Here is a 22,043-nt window from a genome sequence, read left to right on the forward strand (position 1 = left end):
GGAGCTGGCAGAGTGTTGTGTGAAGCATGTGAGCATTTGGGTGCCCATGGTCCAGTTGAGATGGTTCACAGGAAAGGCATCTCAATTGGCTTGTTGGGGGTGCTTCCTAATACAATCTGCAGAGCAATTATTAGGGTCCATAGCCTTTCTTCCCGGCTCCCAGTCTCTCCCAACTTCTCCTCCATGTCAGTCACCTTGGTATTGTAGGTGAGACAAGAAAGAAGCAGGCCATTTTTGGGCAGCATCCTGCATGGCTGGGGAAGCTGGAAGCTCACTTACTATACTTTCACTTACTCCAGTGGGAAAAATCATGGGACAAGGGGGTTTCCCTGGGCGCTGAGCTGTGTTGCTCAGCTCACAGTTGCTCAGCTCACAGCTGTGGGAAAGGGTCACACGGGTAAAATGAAACTGTTCTTACCCTCATCAGTGCATCTATTCTTGGATTTTATTTTCTCTAACAGTGTGCTGGAACTTCTCCACTGGACTTTCAGACTCCTACAAAGACACTCTTGTTCGTGGGGAGTTGTCAAAATGGAAGCTTCTTTGGGGGGACTATGGTAGAAAGCTCCTTTTCTGCCATCCTCCTAACATCACCCATGCGTGCATGTCTTGTCTTCCTCATTAGATTATACATTCCTCAAGGGTAGGGATTTGTGGACCACACCCTCTGCCATCCTGCAGGTAAGTGCTTCGAAGTCCCTGACATAGTCGTTATTCCTAAGTACCAGATTGACAGATTCACAGAGGGCCATAAAACATACATTTACTACCCCGGAGATATGGGGTTAAAGTCTGATAGACTCTTTTCATTTCTACCTTTCAAACAATCTTGATAAAAGGATCCACAAACACAATGGCTTGCTGATCCAAGGCTGCAAGGATTCTCTATTAAAACCTCTGAGGAATTCCCTTCTCCCTCCCTCCTTTCTTACTTCCTTCTCCCACTCGGAAGTGGCAGCAGGCTTTTTCAGGCTCCGAGGCCTGTCCCCACTGATGTTCAGGTGTGGGCCAGGCTTCCATGCTCAAGCGGGGCTCAGGTCCCTGCTGAGGGGTGGGCACGGATGGAGGGTGAGCCTGAGGCAGGATGTGCAGGACGACGACCGCTGAGACAGCGTTCTTGGCTGCCTTGTGGTGGGTGTGGGGCCATGGACCCAGCCCAGGGTTGGGGTTAGGGAAGGCATTCGGGAGGCTACTGGTAATTCAAGGTTTCCGAAATCTGGAAACGGGGAGGGCTGCTAGGAGCCCATAAATGGATGTAGCATTTGGCATCTCAGGGAGTCAGCTTAGGGGAGGGGCATTTAGCACTCAAGGGTCTACGCTGTGCCTCAGCTTGGACTCACGATTTTGAAAAGTTTTTTTCTTTTTTTCTTTTTTTTTTTTTTTGAGACAGAGTCTCGCTCTCGCTCTGTTGCCCAGGCTGAAGTACAGTGGCATAATCTTGGCTCACTATAACCTCTGCCTCCCGGGCTCAAGTGATTCTCCTGCCTCAGCCTCCTGAGTAGCTGGGATTACAGGCACCCGCCACCACGTCCAGCTAATTTTTGTATTTTTAGTGGAGACGGGGTTTCACCACATTCGCCAGGCTGGTCTCGAACTCCTGACCTCAAGAGATCCGCCCACCTTGGCCTCCCAAAGTGCTGGGATTACAGGCATGAGCCGCCATACCTGGCAGACTTTGCAAAGTTATTTAACATCTCTATTATCTGAGTTGTCAAGCAGGGATAGTCATAACATTGTATTTACTTTTTCCAACAGTCACAGCCAGTCGTGGCAGCTTCTGACATCTCCAAAAGGAAGCACACCTCGTCCTTTGTAGAAATGGGATCACAGGGTAATGGATCTGGAAATCCCACCTTCACACTTAAGTTGGACCCTGAGATGCAGAGAATAGGCAACCACCCTGCCCATGGCCACATGGCTTGGACAGAACTGGAGCAGAAGCCCCATCTCCAGATGGACATGGTTTGCTGGGAGGGAGGAATATTGTTAGGCACAATGTGGTCCTAGCCTCAGCTGAGCAGTGCGGAGACCACAGACGCGGAGCCAGACAGTCCTGGGCACACTGGGCCTGTCTGTATCGTGGCTCCACCATCTGTCAGTCATGTCAGCTTCTGGAATCCGCTTCGTCTTCCCAAGCCCCCTTTTTCGGTAACTGTAAAATGGAGGGTGGGGGGGCGGGGATCTACCTCCCAGCACTCCCAGAAGGGTTAAATGGAAGGAAAGACCCACAGTGTCTTGGATGCGGCAGTTGCCCGGTGCCTGGTGGCCTGGTGGTTGCTGCTATTATTCTCTGTTTGTACAGAAGAAAGTCTGGGCCCTGGTCCTTCTGTTCATGGGAACTCACTAGGGAATGAGCATGACTTCCGGGCTCTGCAATAACCAACTGACATTCTTTCTGATAATCCTGGCTGTTTCTATCAGCTGTAAGTGCTCTGTTCTAGATAATGTTTATTCTCAAGGACATGAGGTCAAAGAGAGAATGGAATATGTTTACAAGGACATTAGGTCAAAGAGAGAATGGAATAAACTTAGGACTTTTTATACGCAATCTGGAATGAATCTCCTCCCTGAGACCCAGGACACCCTGGGTGCTCTGCCTGTGTGGTAGGTGGTGCCCGGGCCCTAGGGGGCGCAGATGTGCTGGAACCAGGACCTCAGCCACCACCACCCTCCACACACTCTCCCTGGAGTCTCACTCTCCAGTGGGACACAGCCTTGCCAGCTCCCCTGGCCCACTGGCTCTTCTGCTCGTGGGCTTGCTAGCTGGGTGCTAGTGGATAGCTTTCTAGCTCATTGCAGCGGGGGCACAGTGGCAGTTCCCTGATGTCCAGTCACTGACATCTGTGGCTTCCATGGCATTACGCTGCAGAGACTCACCTGGAGAAAAACAATGACCTCTGCGGGAACTTGGGGGCCAAGACTTCCTGGTTTCTAGGGTCCTAGGAACCACTGCAGTCCTGGCCAAACTGGGGGCTACAACTCAACTGCCCCTGGGCACAATGACGCTGGGCACAATGATGCTGTGCACGATGACACTGGGCGTAATGATGGGGGGCATGATGATGGGGGGCATGACGATGGGGTGGATCTGGGCATGATGACGCTGGGCACAATGCTGTGCACAATGACACTGGGCACGATGATGGGGGCATGATGATGGGGGGTGTGACGATGGGGTGGATCTGGGCATGATGACGCTGGGCACGATGATGGCCATGATGATGCTGGGCACAACGCTGGGCATGATGATGGGGTGGATCTGGGCATGATGGGGGCATGATGATGCTGGGCATGACAATGCTGGGCATGACAGTGGGGTGAATCTGGGCATGACGCTGGGCATGATGACGGCCATGATGATGCTGGGCACGACAACACTGGGCATGACGACGGGAGGCACAACGAGCATGATGATGGGGTAGATCTGGGCACAATGACACTGGGCATGATGATGGAGGGCATGACGACGGGGTGGATCTGGGCATAATGACAGGGTAGATCTGGGCACGACGACGCTGGGCATGATGACACTGGGCATGATGACGGGCTGCATCTGGGCACGATGGCTCTGGACACCATGACACTGGACATGAACACGGGACACGATGATGGGGTGGATCTGGGCACAATGACTCGGCATGATGACGCTGAGCACAGTGACGCTGGGCATGATGATGGTGGATCTAGGTACGACGACACTGGGCATGACAATGCTGGGCATGACAACAGCGTGGATCTGGGCACGACGACGCTGGGCACAACGCTGCACATGATGATGCTGGGCATAACACTGGGCATGATGACAAAGTGGGTCTCAGCACCTGTCCCAGTGCTTCTTGAAGGGGCTCCTGAAGGGGAGGAGCATGCCTGGGAAGAGTGGGCCTGGGTGTGACAGCCCTGCTCCCATGCCAGTCCTGCTGTTGCCCAGCCTGTGACCACTCTAAACCATTGTTTTCAACTTCTGACATCAAAGTCACAGCCTTCACAGGGCATTGCTGCCATGAGTGGGCCTGGGGTCTGCAGTTGCGCTCTCATCCTTGCGTCTTCAGGTCCTAGCACGAAACCTGGCGTTCGGAAGGCCCTCCGTCCACTGTTGGAAAAATATCCTGAGGTTTCATATCTTCAAATACCTCTGCAATCTGTGGGTGATCTCAGTCTATGGCCAAGGGCCCCCCATCTGTGTCATCCTCCTCTCCCCAGGTGAAGCGGCTGCCCCGCCGGGTTCTAGAGAGCTGGTCTGTGGGACGAGGCTTCCGGCCATGCCGGGCGGGGGCTGTGTTCTCTGCTTGTCTATGGAGGCGGGGCTCTGCTTCAGGTTTCCCCAGGGGCTCTCGTTTAAATGCAGCTCCTGGCCCAGGAGGGTGGCCTGAGACCCTGCACTGGTCTTAGCAGCACCCAGGTGCTGCTGCTGCAGGCCTGGGCTGTCCCCATTGGTGGGGGTCCAGATGCCTCTGCTTCCACAAAGTGCATGCTCTGCACATGGGGAGCTGGCTGCAGCGGGGGCCGCCCTGAACAGGCCTGCTGAGTGTGCGCTGGGGGCATTGAGGGAGTGTCCTGTTGGGAAAGTGAGACCCCCCCACCCCCCACTCGGGGAGGTGGTGCAGTTGGATGGCCTGTTCTGAGATAAAAAGCCAGGCCATGGCACAGAGAAAGCCCAGCTGTTAAAAATCACCGAGGAAGCTGAATTTCAAATGCTCTTTTTGCCCCTTCTCCACTTCAGAGGACTGTGTGTTCATTAAAATTAATAAGAACTCTGCACCTGCCTTGAGCTGCCCTCAATCCTCATGCGTGTCCAGAGGACAGATGGGAGGCACAGCACTGCTCACAATGGTGATGAGATGTGGGATGGGCTGTGGCGTTCGTGCCCAGTGTGCTGGGTGCCGCGGCCAGAAGCTCCTATGGCAGAGAGGGAAGGGATCCAGGGGCATCAGGTGCATTCCTGTTGTCGCATGCAGCCAGTGGGAGGGGGCGTTGCTTGCCTCTTGCAAAAAGCTTTCTGTCACTTGGAGGTGCACGAGGCCTTGGGAGAGGGAAAAAGGTGTTAGGGCTCTTGTTCTAACCTGCTCTCCTTAGAGAACCTCTGGGTGTGTAACCACACTACTGTTCTGCCCAAGGGTTAGTTTCCAAGAAATGTCTTCAAGTTGAAACAAGTCGGCTACAAAAAAGTTGTGGTATGAAGTAGAGAATGTGTTGACAATCTCAGTGGATTTTAACGGTTCGCACCTTTTCTTCTTCCTCCAGACACCCCAAAATAGAACATTTCTGTCAGAAACAACAGCTCACAGCAATAGGTTCCAGTGTGTGTGGCTGGTATGTTGAGGCTGGGGTGTAGTGAGCATCTCCTAGGTGCTTCTGGGGTTCTCAGTTTAAGCCTAAGTGCTGACCAGCTGTACAAGCTTGAGTTGTGTGAGGATAAAAGTAGGCTTATGTACATGCATTCATGCACACACGTGTATATAGTGTGTGCATGCATACATGTGCACATAGCATGTATGTTTGTGCATGTGTAGTTGTATGTATGGACAAATACATATATGTATATATTTGCTTGCATGTATGCATATGTATATGTACATGTGTGTATGTGCATATGAACATTTGTGTGTATGTGCACACAGCATGTGTGTGAATAGCATGTATGTGTATGTGTGTTCCTATAGTATGCATGGGTATGTCATGTGAGTATGCCTTTGTCTATGTATGTACTGCTGGATGCCCTGTTTTGAGATAACAAAGCCAGGCCATGGGTCCAGAGAAAGCCCAGCTGTTAAAAATCGCCAAGGAAGCTGAATTCCAAGTGCTCTTACATATGTATGTATATGTATTCATGTATGTATGTTTGTGTGTACACATGTATCCATGTATGTAGGTTTGTAAGTTTTATGTATGTGTATATGGGTATGTTTATATGTACATATATATGATGTGCAGATACATGCTATGTGTGGTTGTATTTATACATGCATATTTGCATGAATGTATGTGCATGCATCATGCATATGTGTATGTATGTGTATATTTATGTGTGCATGTGTTTGCATATTGCATATCTCTTAATATGTGTATGTTTGCATACACATGTATGTATGTGGAGGTGAATATGCACATCTCTGTATGTGTATATACATGTGCATGTGTGTATGTCTGCATGCACGTGTGTGTATGTATGCATGTAGATGTCTGCATGCATGTGTATAGTATGTATGTGTGCATATGTATGTGTATGCATATCAGTGTAGTATGTATATGTGTACATGAATGTATGTGTGTATATGTGCACATGTCTGTATATAATGTGTGAGGGGACTTCAAAAAGTTTGTGGAAAAATGGGAATTAAAAATAAAAATAAATATATCAACTTTATTTCTCAACATGAGCACCATCAAGTTCAAGACACTTTTGTAAGTAATTATACCAGCCATTTAGTCCATCCCTAAAGAACTGAGGGTCCTGGGAATTTCACCATGTCAATGTAGTCTTTTTTACATTGTTTACTGAAGAAAAATGAGTGCCCTTTACAGATTTTTTAAGATTAGGAAACAAAAAGAAGTCAGAAAGGGCCAAACTGGGCAAGTTGGATGCTTAATAATTTCCAACAGAAACTCTTGCAAAATTGTCCTTGTTTTATAAGAAGAATGGGCAGGAGCATTGTTGGGGTGAGAAGGGCTCTGGTGGAGCTTCCTGGGCATTTTTCTGCTAAGGCTTTGGCCAACTTTCTCAAAACCCTCTGAGAGTAGGCCCATGTTATTGTTCTTTGGCCCTCCACAAAGAGAACTAGCAAAATGCCTTGAGCATCTGAAAAGCCTGTTGCCGTGACCTTCGCTCTCAGCCAGTCTGCTTTGCTTTCCTGGACCACTTCCACCTCTTGGTAGCCATTGCTTTGATTGTTTTGTCATTAGGATTGTACTGGTAAAGCCACGTTTCATCTTCTGTTACGATTTTGAAGAAATGCAATACAATACACGCCCGTAATCTCAGCACTTTGGGAGGCAGAGGTGGGTGGATCACCTGAGGTCAGGAGTTCGAGACCAGCCTGGCCAACATGGTGAAACCTCGTCTCTACTAAAAATACAAAAATTAGCCAGACATGGTGGTGCACGCCTGTAATCCCAACTACTCAGGAGACTGAGGCAGGAGAATCACTTGAACCTGGGAGGCAGAGGTTGCAGTGAGCCAAGATTGCACTACTGCACTCCAGCCTGCGCAACAGAGCAAGACTCTGTATCAAAAAAAAAAGTTAAGAAAAAATTTAAAAAAATGATTCTGAGGCATTCTTCAAAGAATTGTAACAGTAAAGCAAAGCAGACTGGCCGAGAACAAAGGTCACGGCAACAGGTTTTTTGGATGCTCAAGGCATTTTGCTTGTTCTCTCTCTGGAGGGCCAAAGAACAATAACATCTGCCTGCTATCAGGGTGTTTACAGAAAGTTGGCACTGGCTCATTTGGTGGAGGGAGTGTTTCTCCACCCCCAGGCCCACCTGTGCCCAGTGCCTGGCCCTTCCCCCAAAGGCCTCCCTGCAACGCTGAGGGGACTGTGGAGGGGGGTCTGGTGGTCCCAGCTATGGGTTTAGGGCAGAAGGGAATAAGGAGGGACAGGAGGGTTTGGGCCACCTGTAGCCACCCCAACTCCCCACCAGCCGAGTGCGCTTGGTCACGGCTGACACAGGCGAAAGGGCTCGGAGGGGGCTCTGCTCGGAGGGCTCTGCTAGGAGGGCTCTGCCTGCAGCTTTGCACACTCCGGTCTCTCGGTCTCTGTCTCCCGCCCCACAGGAGCACAAACCTGCGCCATGCGTCCAGCCCCTGGCTCTTAGAAATGCAGGCTTCCCGCAGTTCCTGGCCCGTGGAGGGTGGCTTTGGCTGTACCCAGGGGTGGAAGTCCCACACGCTAGGGCCTGCCCACAGTGGAGGTGCAGGGTTAGGAGGCCTTGGTCTGAGTGAAATCCACGCCATCAGTGTGCGCTCCTGCTCCTGATGCTCGCTGTGACCCGAGGCACGGAATGCCCTGAGGTGCCACTTGAAAGACAGGGAAACTGAGCCTTACAGAGGGCTGTAACTTGTGCAGGGTTTCATGGGTGGAGCACTGGGATTTGGGGCCAGGCCTGTCTGATCACAGAGGCTGTGCTCTGAATCACGGGGCACTGTGTTCTTTCCTGGCTCACTGTGTGACCTGTGGTGGTCACCTGACTCTCTGAACTCCTCTTCTGGAGCGGAGGGCAGTGTCTCCATCTCTCAGTACCACACAGTGGGCAGCTTCAAGGACAGAGATGATTTCCTCCCGGCTGTGGAGGCTGGAAGTCAGGGATCTGGGTGCCGGCAGGGCTGCTTCTCCCAAGGCTGCTCTCCGGGGCTTATAGATGGTGTCTTCCAGCTATGTCTCATGTGGCCTTTCCTCCGTGCGTGCACAATCCTGGCCTCTCTTTCTCTTCGTGTAAAGTCACAGTCCTGTTGGACCAGGGCCCACCTGTGTGACCTCTTTAACCACCCTGATTCTAGTAGGAGTCACACAGGGGTTAGGGCTCCATCGTCGGAATTTTGGAGGATGTAATTCAGCCCTAACAGATGGTGCTGCTAGGAACGTTGTGAAGCTGAAATCAGCATGTACCTGTGGATGTGCTTTCCTGGCACACAGTCTACCTGGGAGTATTCTAATTTATTTCTGAAAGATGGAAAAATGAGCAGAATCCCGGGACCCCCACCGAGTCCCCACTTGGAAAGGGGCAGCGTCAGAGCACAGGAAAGAAAACCAAAGTCCCAGCCTCAGGAACATCACCTTCCCATGAAAAAGCTCAAACACCACAGGGGGCTGGGGAGCGACGTGGCAGAGGCGGATTGTGACCCTTCAGCTGAATGAAGAGCCAACTATTTGCTAAGAAGCTTCCACCTGGAAAAGATGGGGCGGGCGCGAGGCGCTTCCTCCCCCGCCTGGGAGCTGTTTCTCCCTGAGACCCCTGAGAGATGAGATGTGAAGCTGTTCAAGGACAGTGATGGGGAGAGAGAAGCGGCCCGCAGACCCCGCCTTCCTGTCTTCCCACCCACACAGCTCCTCCCTGGAGGACGAGGCCAGGACCCCAGGCTGACAAGTAGACCAGGATAGTGAGGCCCAGGAGACGGTGGAGAAGCCCTTGGGCGCAGATGCACTTGGGGGGCTCCTGCCACCTTTGAGAAAGACTTATTAGCGGTTCAGTCCATCAGCTGGGGGAGGCACGCGTCCTGCTGCTGTAGACAAGTTAAAACCTGAGAGTGAGTTGAGAGCATTCGGCCTTTAGCCATCTCTGAATCACACGGCCAGATGTTAATGCAAATCCAAGGTCATAGCTGACACTTGGCACCTGTCTCCGGTGAGTGGCGCTCAGCTCCTGCCCTTGGAGAAGTGTGGGACCCAGTCCCTGCCATAGGGGGTTCTGAGAAACCCCTGCTCTGGCTGCTTGCCGGTTGTGAGGGTGCTGTGAGTGCGTCCAGCCTGATCTGGCAGCCTGAACCTCCTCGCAAGGGGACAGAGCGGGGACCACAGCTGACCGACGGGGGAGCAGCGTGAAGACGTGGAGGGGGAAATAAGAAGCATAAACACTGAGGCTGTCCCGACCTTCCTCCTCGTGGTCAGCACAGAACCTCAGGACCGGCGCGGTGGAGAGCTGGGAGAGGTCAGCACAGAACCTCAGGACCGGCGCGGTGGAGAGCTGGGTACGGGAGGCCTGAGGAAGTCACATGTTCCCTATGGTGCTCAGACAGGGCCTGGGACAACACAAAACAGCAGATGTGCGTTTTCAGGGAACATTAGCTTTTCTGTAGGACCCTCTGTGGGAGGCCGAGCAGAAGCACGGGGCTCACCTTTCAGCTTCAGACCACGGTGAGGGACACCTGCCCTCACAAACTCATCTTGCCCTAACTCTCTCCCAAAGGCCCTGTCTCCAAATACCGGCACCTTGGGGCCAGGGCTTCAACAGAGGAATTTGGTGGGGGACACAGTTCCATCCACTGCAGGAGATGACGGTGCTCAGGCCGTGACTGGGCACTCAGTGTGGGTGTCTGTGTCCATCCTTCCGAGGAACCAAGACACTCCAGGGTTATGTCCTGGAGAAAGCAGCCAGGACAGGGCAGGGACTGAGGGTTTCTAGCTGGGTGAAGGGAACATTTCAGACAGATAACAGTTTTTAAATGTTTGGGGGACTCTTGGAGAAGGTGAATTCAACTAGCTTTGCATTTCTATGGGTGCAAAACCAGGCTGGCTGGGCGGACCCAGCAGAGCGGTAACTTCCCAGCTCCTCTAGCCGTGAGAACTGACCTTACCGTGCCTCCTCCTGCAGCGCAGTACGGCCCCTCAGGCATATTCCAGGGAGAATTGCAAATTGCTTCCCTTGCAGCGAGTTTTGGGCATGTATAATGGGTTGGCTGGTTGATTGAAGTTGTTTGTTCCAGTTGCCCTTCTCTCTCCTTGCTCTGGCATTTTACTGTTACAGAAATCTTCAGGTTGAAATTGTCATGACTCAGAACAGCAGGAACGGGTATCTGGCACCTGCCGTCGGGAAGAGCAGGCCAGGTGGCTCCAGCAGGCGCTGGACTCACAGGCTGCCGTGGAGAGGGATTCAGAGGAGGGCAGGGCTGGCCCCCTGACGATGAAGGCAACACACTGAGCGCTCTGGCGGGGCCCCCTCCCGTGAGACCTCCTGGCTGTCCACCTGGTCCCGGCCCTGCCCGTGTCTTGGGCCCTGTCCTCACTGGGTGCCCCCCAGTGACAGTGCCTCTCACCGCCTTGCCGTGCCCCTGCCTGCCCCGCTGCCCTCGGGGTCCTCCCCGAGCTCCTCTTCCTCACGTGGGCCCCTGCCTCCCACTGGACACTTCTCTCAGGTGCCCTCCTGGCCCATGCCACCATCACATGATGACCCCTCTCCCCTGCCTGTCCCCCTCTACCCACGTGCCCCGTGGCATCCTCCTCTGGCCTTTCCAGAGCTGTGTCTCCCTGCCCCCACCTCGGGGAGGGCTCGCCACCCAGTGCCAGCTGTGTGCACCTCATCCACACGTCCCATCATGCACGAGGTTCTGCCAACACTGCCTCCTGGGTGTCTCCCAGATCTGGGCATTTTTCTTATCCTCCCAGACCCCGCCTGCCATGACCCCCTTCACCCCCGGCCTGCTCTGCCCTTGGCCTCCTTTTGCGGCTTCCAGTCTTTCCAGCAAGTGCTGCCAGATGCTTCCTGAACACAAGTCTGATCTCGCTGCCCTCTTCACCAACCCTCCGCATCTCCCACAGCACGGAGCACGCACCACACCCTCTCCGATGCTCTCCTAGGCTCTGAGGACGGACAAGGAAGCGGTGTCCTCGTTGCCCCTTTTCTATTCCCTTCCTCTCGCATGCACTGCAGTTGCTGGGCCGCTGTCCCGATTTACCAGCAGACCCTGAGCTCTGACTCCTGCAGCCAGCACCCTGCACAGCTGGCGACACACAGTGCCTGGTGTGCAAAGCAGAGTCGCCTCTGTCCTGGCTGTCCAGCTCCAGCCTAGGTGCCATTAGGGTCTCCCCCTGCCTCCCTCGTCCCCGCATCGTCTCCCAGGCTGGATGTGGCCCCCAGCTGCCAGCATCAGGAGAGCAGCCTGGGCCTCACAGCAGCAGAGCGTGGCTGTTGTCCTGGCTCTGCCATGCCAGGCCATGTCATTTTTGTAGCCAGATAAGAGAATGCATGTGAATGTGCTTTGTGAATCAAGGCTGCATTTTATTGCAACGTAAGCCACTCTCTGCAGGGGCGTGTGTGAGCAAAGCTCACTGAAGTCTGTGTTCCGTCCTCTGGTTTCTATCTATTCTGAATTGGGGGAGCGTTACATCTACTTCACAAAACAAGACTAGGAGTTCCTGGCAGGGAAGTCCTTGGTTCTAAGGAGGCAGGTGGCATCACTGCGCGACAGAGCGTTATCTGAGTGCAATAGAAAGTCCTTCCCGTCGCCACCGCTGGGCGTAGTGGCTCACGCCTGTAATCCCAGCACTTTGGGAGGCTGAGGCAGGCGGATCACGAGGTCAGGAGATCGAGACCATCCTGGCTAACATGGTGAAACCCCGTCTCTACTAAAAATACAAAAATTAGCTGGGCGTGGTGGCCAGCGCCTGTAGTCCCAGCTACTCGGGAGGCTGAGGCAGGAGAATGGCGTGAACCCGGGAGGCAGAGCTTGCAGTGAGCTGAGATTGCGCCACTGCACTCTAGCCTGGGTGACAGAGTAAGACTCCATCTCAAAAAAAAAAAAAAAAAAGAAAGCCCTTCCCACCACCCGCTGTCTTGCAGGATTGCCCACATTGAATTTCCCACATTGAATTTCATTTGGTTCCTGCAACGGTGGGTTATAACTGATCATGAAGTCCTAATAGTGTGTAAACATGTCCATGAAAAAGAATTACTGAGTTCAATCAGGTTGCCTGTTTCTTTTCCCAGTTTTTCCCTGTGTACTTGTTTGCTGTTTGCTGGTTGGGTTGGTGGTCAGTGGTGACCACCAGCAGACAGGTAGGAGCAGTTGCTGAGGGCTTAACACTTTGCGGGAGGGAGCACTGAGGAACTCCACCCTCTGGCTTAATTTGTTTTAGGGACTGGGTGACAGCGGCATTCTTCCAGCTTGATCCAGTGATCAGAGAGACATCCCCTGGGATCTTGGTGTCCCTCTTGCTATGAATGAGAGAAGGGTGGGGGACACACACCACCCACCACCGCTGCACACACCCAGTCTGGGGACAGAGGCCAGCAGGTCACGGGGATCAGGCATTCTGTTGTAGAGCAGGTCAAGTCGGGAGGCATCTGATGAAGTGTCCTAGGACCCTCCTCCCTGGCTCAAGTTCACACACCCGAGAGGAGCCAGGGGCTTTGCCACCTGCCACCCACCCACCAGACCGTGTTCCTGACGGTGCCGGTTACGTCCCTGCTTACAGAGTTGTGGGTGCGTGATTTGGTGGGGTGCAGGAGTGAGAGCTGGGAGGCCCTGCCTTGCCGGGATAGAGGAAAGACAAGCTCTCCTCTCACACAGGCACGGACGGGATGGACCGTGGTTGAGTTTGGAACTTGGGGATGTCCCGCTCGGCGCCTCCATTCTATAGTGTGTATGACTTCTGGGGGAAGTGCATCTTCCTTTGGAAGCTGTATCAACAGGCGACCTGCCTGTGACAGTCACATACGTGACCTTGAAGAGATTTAGAGCTGTCTTTCTTAGTCTCTTCTATGTGCCTGTGATGTTAGGAAGGAGGGTGGTCGGGTCACCCATGCACATGCGTGATGGAGGAGGCCACAGTGTCACCTGTGCATCAACCAACTTTGCTCTTATTGTTTTCTACAGGAGACATGGGGGACAAAGGACAGAAAGGCAGTGTGGGTCGCCATGGAAAAATCGGTCCCATTGGCTCTAAAGGTATTTGCAATGTGATTCTTGCCTCATTTTCCCCCTACCCCCGCCCCTAGGGTCAGTGTCTGCATACCCTGAGAAAAACTGTAGCCTGAATTGTCTCGTCGGGTGCTCTTATTTATGTTCTGTGCATGGTAGATAAGAAGTCTACTGCAGTGCTTCCATTTTTGGGGTGCTTGGAGCTAGTTGCTGGCTCTGTGCTTACAGGGTGCAGTGAAGTGCTCCCCATTCTGTGGGATTTTCACAGCGCCCCAGGATGGAGGGGCTGCAGCTAGTGTGCTTGGGCAAGACTCTGGCTGTGTAGCCACAACATCCTTAACAAGTTTGGTAACAGACTTAGAGCCTCACGTAAGGAGCGGACGGACCCTGCTCTGGAGGCACGGCGTCTGTTCCCCCAGCTCAGGTCTCAGGCATTTCGAGGTGATGGGATGATTCTTGGTGAGAACAGGGTGTGGGATGGCAGCAGCAGGTGTGAGCAGCAACTATGGTGCCAACACCTGTGCTCAGTCTACACCTGCGGGTTCTAATTGCACTGTCTCCGCTGCTGCATTTGGCTACACAGCCTCGGTAAGGTGGGCAGATCAGCCGTGCCTCCCATGATGACAGACTGAGGCCAGGACAGCCAAGGGGTTGCTCAGAAGGTGCTGCTCCTATGCCCCCGCCCGCCAGCTGGTCAGTGGATGTCTTTGGAGTGCCTGGCTTGTTCCAGGTCTATGCTGGGCTCTGGGGGACGGAGCCGTGGGAGGGCAAGGAGCTGGCCGTCCCTGAGCTCTGCAGGTGTGGACTCATGAAGTCTCCTTGGGGTCCCGCACGGTGCAGCAATGCGGCTGAGCTGCCCTGAGCACTGGCGGAGAAGGGAGTCTGCTGTGGTCTGACCAATTCTGGGGCCAAGTTCTTCTACCTCGTTCATCTGCCTCGGAGCAGGTTGGCCCAGGTACCAAGAGGCTACGGTCTGGGGTTTGAGCTGTGAGGGGGTTCTCATGGTTTGTTCTATCCATGGTCACAGACCTCCCCCTAGCCCAGCCCGTACCTGGTAGAAAGGGCTCTGTGGCCAGGAGAGCGATGGGGAGGGGCCTAGCTCAGCTGCGGGCCTCCTCCTGGAAAACCTGTGAGAGGCACCTTCCCTGCCACGGCCAATCCAGTGAAGAGTACGCAGAGAACCACGGGATCCGGAGGGAGGCGCAGGCTTCACAAACCCGAATAACATCACGGTAAAATACTTACATCCCCAAACTTGCCATTTTAAGTATTTTAAGTGTACAATTCAGGGACATTGAGTACATTTGCAATGGTGTACAGCCATTACCACTATTTCCAAACCCTTTTCATCTCTCCAAAGAGAGACTCTGTTCCCACTAAGCAATGGCTCCCCATTCCTCCTCCTCCCAGCCCCGGTAACCTCCAATCTGCTTTCTGTCTCTGAATTTGCCTATTCTAGATATTTCACATGTGTGGAATAACAATGTTTGTCCTTCTGTGTCTAGTTGATTTCACTTGGTGTAGTGTTTTCTACTGTGTGGTAGCGTGGGTCAGAATCCCCTGCCTTTTTAGGGAATAATATTCCACCATACGGATGGACCACAATTGTTATCCATTCACCTGTCGATGGACACATGGGTTCTTTCCACCTGTTGCCTTTTGTGAATAACGCCACATTGCGTATTGACTCACACATGGGAATGTGTATACTTTTACCGTGCAGTGTGTGCTCTGGGCAGATTCTGGCGTCTCCTAAGGGGCAGCTGGTCCAGGCTGGCCTTGTTTGGCTTTGCTTATTTGATTTGCTTCGTGTCTGAGATTGTCATCCTGGGTTCTGGTCAAACCGTGCTTTCATTTCCAAGCTCCCGATGCTGACAAAGGAACATAAAGATCAGGTGGGTGGAGACTGCGTCACTCCTTCCCTCCTTATGCGAATGGAATCGGAATCTACACAAGTCTTTGCAGAGGCATTTGGAGCCTGTCTGTGAGAATAAAGAGAATGCATTAGAACTTATTTCTATTAAGTCGCATGACTTAATTTTAGAGCAGCTAGAAAGCCCTGTTGCCATCATTTTGTTCAACCCCCTTGTTTTATATGTTGAGGAAGACTGAGGGGCAGGGTGGTGAGGCGGCTTGTCCCATCTAACCGGAGGTTGGGTCCAGGTCAGGATGGAACCGGGGGCTCCTGGCATCTGGGCCCTCCAGGACACCAGGCTGCTGCGAGCGGGGACAGGAAGGACCTTGAGCCAGGGCAGGAAGGAGTGCGCCGACTCTTGGATTAGATGAGCTCTCAGGCCCGCGTGGCGCTCCCATCATGCTCGATCTGGATTTTCCTGCTGTCGTGAGAGATGTCGGGCGCTGCTGTTGGGAGAAGTGGCCACTCACTCATGGCACCAGGGGTTCATGAGGCGATGTCTGCAGAGTGTTCTATCAGATATCCTGGATTTTCCAGAGCTGATTTAAAGCATGATCACCCGATAATCCCTGTCTCCCCATGACATGTATACGGTTCGTATCACATAAACAGTGCCGGAAGCAGGAATTACCTGCCAAATGGAGCTCCGCTACTTCATAGCAACAAGAGGGCCTGGGAGAAATCCGTGAGACAAATCACATTTTCAGTCTTGATGTTTTTAACTCATAGAACACGTCCACCTCTGCCTGGTGACTTGGACCTTGTTTTTCATTTTCAGGTGAGAAAGGAGATTCTGGTGACATAGGACCCCCTGGTCCTAATGGAGAACCAGGTATGGCATAAAGGGTCCAAGGATTTTTAATAAAATGTATTACAAATTGCACTTTTGAAAACAACGTAGATCATTAAATGGAACTGCGGTGGGCTGGGGAACAGAGCGCATATGCCGGCCATGTGGTCCCTGTGTCAGTGATACTCTCAGAGATGCTGCAGCGTTTGATTTCCTTCTACCTGAATGTTAATGACCTCTTAGGAATGTCATCTCCCTGTCTACTGTGTTATTCTATCTGTGTGCGTAGCTGGGCTCAGTGACACCCGTCCTGGGGTGAGCATTCTCCACTTCACCTCTGTGGGCACTAGGGGTCTCCCCTTACCTCCAGACTTCTCAGAAAGCACATCCGGACTTTGTGGCTCTTTCCCTGGTTTCAGACGTCCTTGCATCTGACTCCCACAATGGTGCTCCACTGACACGGCTCCCCTCGGAGGTCCCAGGGAGCTCGGATCCAGCCCAGGTGGATGTGGCTTCCCTGTGGGGCATCTGCTTCCCACCACCAAGTCACCAGGACACGTCGTGCCCTGTCCTCTGCCCCTGCCCTCTGCCCGCCTTCATGTCCCCCACTCTGCTCTCTTCCTCCCAAAGCTCCTTCTGCAGCCCTTCTGCTCCCTACCCAGAACGGTGATCTCCTCTGAGCCCTGGTACAGCCCTCACCCCCATGCCCCTACACAGTGGCCCTCATGAGGTCAAGCCCCAAAGGACCCATGTCTGGTGGGCGTCTCCACTGGGGGCCTCATGGTCCCCATCTGTCTCACTGGAGCCCTTCCCTCACACCCTGGATTACCCACACTGGACACTCGTCCACCATGTACATCCACACTGCACGCCCACCCCCGTCACATCCACAGTGGACATCCACCCACCATATAGATCCCACAGTGGACACCCACCCACCATAGAGATCCCACAGTGGACACCCACCCGCCACGTGGATCGCACACTGCACGCCCACCCCCATGCACATTCCACACGATACTCCCGTCCCCCCCGCACCAACTCCTAAGCTGCTCACTCATCCCCCATGACAATGTCAGGCGTCCTCTAATCTTCCTTCTCCTGCTTCAGCGCCTCCAGGCGGGGGTTGTTGCTGCCCCCCCAGGCTGCCCCCCTCTCACCCCACCCCCGCCCTCATTCAGGCCTCATTGCTTTCCAGCTGAATTCCTGAAATAACATGCTGATGGGGCTCTGTGCCCTCCAGTCCTTTTTTACTGACCACAAAAGATGCTTAAGAGATACCAGATTTAGGTGGAAGATAGTGTTTAAGTAACTAGAATATTCTTTCAGTCAGACTCCCACATTCCCCTTCTCCCTCAACCAAGAAGCTCGACAGCTGGACCTCGGAAGAGAATTCGGTGCGTCCAGTGTGTTCACGGGGTGGCGGGGAGCGTCCCTTCCGCAGGCGTCTGCTTGCTGGAGCCAGCCTTTCTCCCCCAGACGCGCTGTATCTCTGTGATCTCACTCGCTTCACAGCACCATTCAGAAGGTGCTCTCCAAGGAGGATCTGACCGTTGGAAACTGGGAAGAAAAGAGAGGGGCTAGATTTCTGAATCAAAGTCCTTGTTTTAAAAGCTCCTCCAGCACCACAGAGATGAGGAGGAACAGCTGCTTGGAAGGTGTCCTTGCCCGTGTGACTTTGTTCAGTATGAGTGCGCTGAGATCAGCGTCACTGAGTGGCCAAGCACCATCTGCTCGGGGCACCTCCAGGCCCTCAGCCAACCTGAGGGGCCTGGACAAAGCCTCTGGGAGACAGAAGGACCTGGAGGCAGGTGAGGGCGGGGCAAGGAGAGGGGACGTCCCATCCGGCTGAGCTGCTACCATCAGGCCTAGCGTGGTCAGAGAGTTTGGAGGTTAAATGAGGAGAGGAATCCGTCCACTTCCCCTGACAGGGGTCTCTGCAGAAAGCCTCTATTACCTTAAACCTCAGCGAGCTTGAAGATAAAATATATTTTAAAAATTTTATCTTAGATAAAACTTCCATTAAAAAAACCCCCAAAGCCAAGGCAAACCCCAAGAAAGATCGAGTTTCAAATGTGCAAGTGTGAGTGGGGGGGTCTCACGTATGACGGCGAGGAACGTGGTTTGGGCTCTGCTCTATGTGATTGCCAACGTCCAGGAAGAGGGGATTGAACTTCTGCAGGATATGCCAGACTGCAGGGTGGGCTAAGACTCCGCACATTGGAAACTGTGGGAAAAGGTGTAAAGCCCACCAGCACGCCACAGCGATGGGGGTGGATGGTGGGGTCCTGGGCAGGCCCAGGCTCCGATCCTGGGGAAAGGCAGAGGTGGCTGGGCCATGGGGAGCCCCAGCACCATGGAGGCGATGACCAGATGTCACTCTTCACAGGAGGAAGGCTAGGGTCCGTCCAGGAACTAGGAACAGACTCGCAGCCTGAGGGAATGGTTGGCAGAACTGGGAGGGCAGAGTAGCTCAGTTGATTAGCCAGAGAGGACTTAGGACAGCTCCGTATTCTGGGCACCGTGCCATCTGCCAGGCATCAGAGGGACTTCCCGCCTAGCCGCAGGGGCACAGATACTCGATTTTGGAGCCCAGACTGTCTGCCTGGGCCCAGATCTCAGGCTCTCCATGCCCCGTGGCTCTCAGTGACGTCAGATGTGATGCAGGGATAGGAGCAGCACGCGGTCACAGGCGTGTGGGAACGGAATGAGCTCATTGAGAATGAGATCTGTTGCCAGAAAGGCCTGTGAGGTGTTCCCTGTTATTTCAGTGCGGGAGGTGGCTTCCCACCACGGCTCTGCGTCCCACCCATGTCCCCCTCATCAGGCCACGTGTGTTGCTCCCTCTTGTGTGTCAGGACAGACACCGGCTTCATCCCTCCCTCCCTATCAGCTCCCTTTCACCACTGTTTCAATACATGCAAGCAATTCCTGTCTTAAAGCAAAATGGCTTAAAGCAAAGCCCCAGAGCCCCTCTCTGGCGGCCGCATGTCTGCAGCTCCTCAGAGTTCTGTACTCCGGACCTCTGTGCCTCCCTCCGCATTCCTGCCCCATCGTCCAGCTGGGACAGCCCCTGACCCCTAGGTGGTCAGTCCGAGGGCTGCTCCAGCTGTCTTCTCACCTGTCCTGTGGGCACGGCCTGTCCTGTGGGCACGGCCTACCCTCCTCGCTTCCTCCCAGGCCTCACCCACGGCCTGCAGGTGCTGCAGTGATGCTGCCCTGTCCTCCCTCCCTGAGCCGTCCCTCACGCCCTGTGTGTGCCCACGATGCCCAGCTCTGCCCTGGCCCCCACTCCCCACCGGACGTGCCACAGGCACCTGAGTGTAGGCAGATTCCACCTCCTGTGCCCAGCCAGGAATGGAATGGCCCCAACGCCTCTTCCATTCCTGACAGATGCTGCTGACCCCTTCAGCTCCCCTCAGTCTTGCAGTGCCCCCAAGCCATGGAGGCCTGCTGGCCATCCCCACTGTCTTCCTCAGATGTTCTAGCTTTTCTCACTGCATGCCCTCAGCCAGACCCGCTTCCCTGGGTCCCAACTCTGCCCTGGGCTGCTTCCCACCCCCTGCACCTCCATTTCTCTTCCCCCTACAGCTGGCCAGGTTTGAAATACACGTGTCTGCCCTCCCTCCACTCCTGTGGAGGTCTTTCCCTGCTCCCCCTGCCCTTAGGATGAAATGGGAGATGGTTATTGTGGCCTCAAAGGCCCATGGGGCATGTTTGTTGAGTAAAATGTGTGTTTCCGGGGAGGGGTCCTCGCCTCTCTTCTGAGGTCGAGTCCTCGTCCAGCCTTTGTAACGCGCGGGCCCGGCCCCCACAGGCCTCCCGTGTGAGTGCAGCCAGCTGCGCAAGGCCATCGGGGAGATGGACAACCAGGTCTCTCAGCTGACCAGCGAGCTCAAGTTCATCAAGAATGGTATGTGGCTCCCGGCGCCGCCCTCACTCCCTCCCACCTCCTGGCCCTGTCTGAAGACCCCCAGCAAGGGCTCTGCCGTGCCCACGCCTGCCCTGCCGGCCCCTGCTGCCCTGCCGTGCTGCCCTGCCGTGCCCACGCCTGCCCTGCCGTGCCCACGCCTGCCCTGCCGGCCCCTGCTGCCCTGCCGGCCCCTGCTGTGCGTGGCTGTGCCTTAAGTTTGTTGCAGAGATACAAGTGCTCGCTTTTCAACCCTGCCTTACCCCACAGCTGTCGCCGGTGTGCGCGAGACGGACAGCAAGATCTACCTGCTGGTGAAGGAGGAGAAGCGCTACGCAGACGCGCAGCTGTCCTGCCAGGGCCGTGGGGGCACGCTGGGCATGCCTAAGGACGAGGCTGCCAACGGCCTGATGGCCGCGTACCTGGCGCAAGCCGGCCTGGCCCGCGTCTTCATCGGCATCAACGACCTGGAGAGGGAGGGTGCCTTCGTGTACTCGGACCGCTCCCCCATGCGCACCTTCAACAAGTGGCGCAGCGGCGAGCCCAACAACGCCTACGACGAGGAGGACTGCGTGGAGATGGTGGCCTCGGGCGGCTGGAACGACGTGGCCTGCCACACCACCATGTACTTCATGTGTGAGTTCGACAAGGAGAACATGTGAGCCTCAGGCTGGGGCTGCCCATTGGGGGCCCCACGTGTGCCCGCAGGGTTGGCAGGGACAGAGCCCAGCCCCCGGTGCCAGCCGGGGAGCTGTCCCTCTGTGAAGGGTGGAGGCTCACTGAATAGAGGGATGTTGTCTAAACTGAGAGAATGGCCTATGCTTAAGAGGAAGGAGAACGTGTTCCTGGGGTGCTGTTTCTGAAGAAGCAGTTTCATTACCTGTATTGTAGCCCAATGTCATTATGTAATTATTACCCAGAATTGCTCTTCCAGGAAGCTCTTGCCTTTGTCCAAGCCATACAATAAAATCTTTAAGTAGTGCAGTAGTTAAGTCCAAATAGTGGTAATGGGGTCTTGAATTACTACCTTTTAATTTCTATATGGAATAGAACTCACTTTGACCAACGCTTCTGTAAATTACATTAAAATATAGGTTCCTTCACACTGTTATCCATGTTGCTTTGCTTCAAACCCAGATTTCAGGAAAACAACAACAACAACAAAATTCTCCAAACTTTACTACTAAATGTGTGGAGTTACTTTGTTCTCTTAATTTTTTTCAATAGCTGTATTAGTTATCTTTTTTATTTTAATTAATTTTTGTAGAGGTGAGGTCTTGCTATGTGGCCCAGGCTGGCCTTGAACTCCTGGGCTCAAGCGATCCTCCCACCTTGGTCTCCTGAATAGCTGAGACTGCAGGCAGGAGCCACCACACCCGGCTTATATGAGTTATCTATTGCTGCCTAACAAGTTACCCCAAAACTCAGTGGCCTAAGACAGAAAGATTAATTACCTCCCAGATCAGGAATCGGCACAGGGCTTAGCTCGGACTTCTACTTCAGGGCCTCTCCCAAGCTGGAAGCAAGGTCACTCCTCGTGTGCTTTGTGCAGAGCTCAGATCCTCCTGGGTTGTTGGATGGAGGGCCTCAGTTTCCCACCAGCTGTGGGTCACAGGGGCCCTTCCCCTGGGCGGCCCACAACATGACAGCACCTTCCTCAGAGCAGCCCAGGAGAAGAGCTGGAGAGAGGAGCCGCAGCCTTTCCTAAGCTCACCTGGACGTATCCTGCTGTCTGCGTCCATTTGCGTTGCCACAAAGGAAAACCCGAGGCTGGGCAACAGATCAACAAAGAGGTTTATTTGGCTCACGGTTCTGCAGGCAGCACCAGAAGCGTGGTGCCAGCATCTGCTCCTGGTGAGGCCTCAGGCTGTGTCCACCCTCGGTGGAGGGGGAGGGAGAGCCGGCACTCACAGAGATCACATGGGGAGAGGGAAGCCACAGAGAGAGAGAGGGAGGTGCTGGGCTGTTCTGCATAATCAGTCAGTTCAGGGAACTAACAGAGTGAGAACCCGCTCACTAGGGTGAGGACTGGGGATGGCACCCAAGACACTCATGAGGGTTCTGCCCCCGACCCAAA

The 22,043-nt window shown here is 54.0% G+C and overlaps 1 protein-coding gene across 4 annotated transcripts in view; it reads left to right on the forward strand.

The window, feature by feature from the left end:
* COLEC11 (collectin subfamily member 11) overlaps positions 1-21,146 on the forward strand; it is a 47,476-nt gene extending 26,330 nt beyond the window's left edge. For 2 of the 4 annotated variants that reach the window (XM_032172111.2, XM_058426710.1), the window contains 4 exons: positions 13,307-13,378; positions 16,045-16,098; positions 19,874-19,969; positions 20,237-21,146. In XM_032172111.2, the coding sequence (XP_032028002.2) occupies positions 13,307-13,378; positions 16,045-16,098; positions 19,874-19,969; positions 20,237-20,628 (614 nt within the window). In that variant the 3' untranslated portion in view covers positions 20,629-21,146. Of the gene's footprint in view, positions 1-1,755; positions 1,832-12,417; positions 12,487-13,306; positions 13,379-16,044; positions 16,099-19,873; positions 19,970-20,236 lie in introns of all 4 variants that reach the window. The other 2 variants (XM_058426709.1, XM_032172116.2) reach the window with 2 other exon arrangements.
* Positions 21,147-22,043: the final 897 nt, after the last annotated feature.

Source organism: Hylobates moloch, unplaced genomic scaffold (genome assembly GCF_009828535.3).
Source record: "Hylobates moloch isolate HMO894 unplaced genomic scaffold, HMol_V3 SCAFFOLD_13, whole genome shotgun sequence".
NCBI lineage: Eukaryota > Metazoa > Chordata > Mammalia > Primates > Hylobatidae > Hylobates > Hylobates moloch.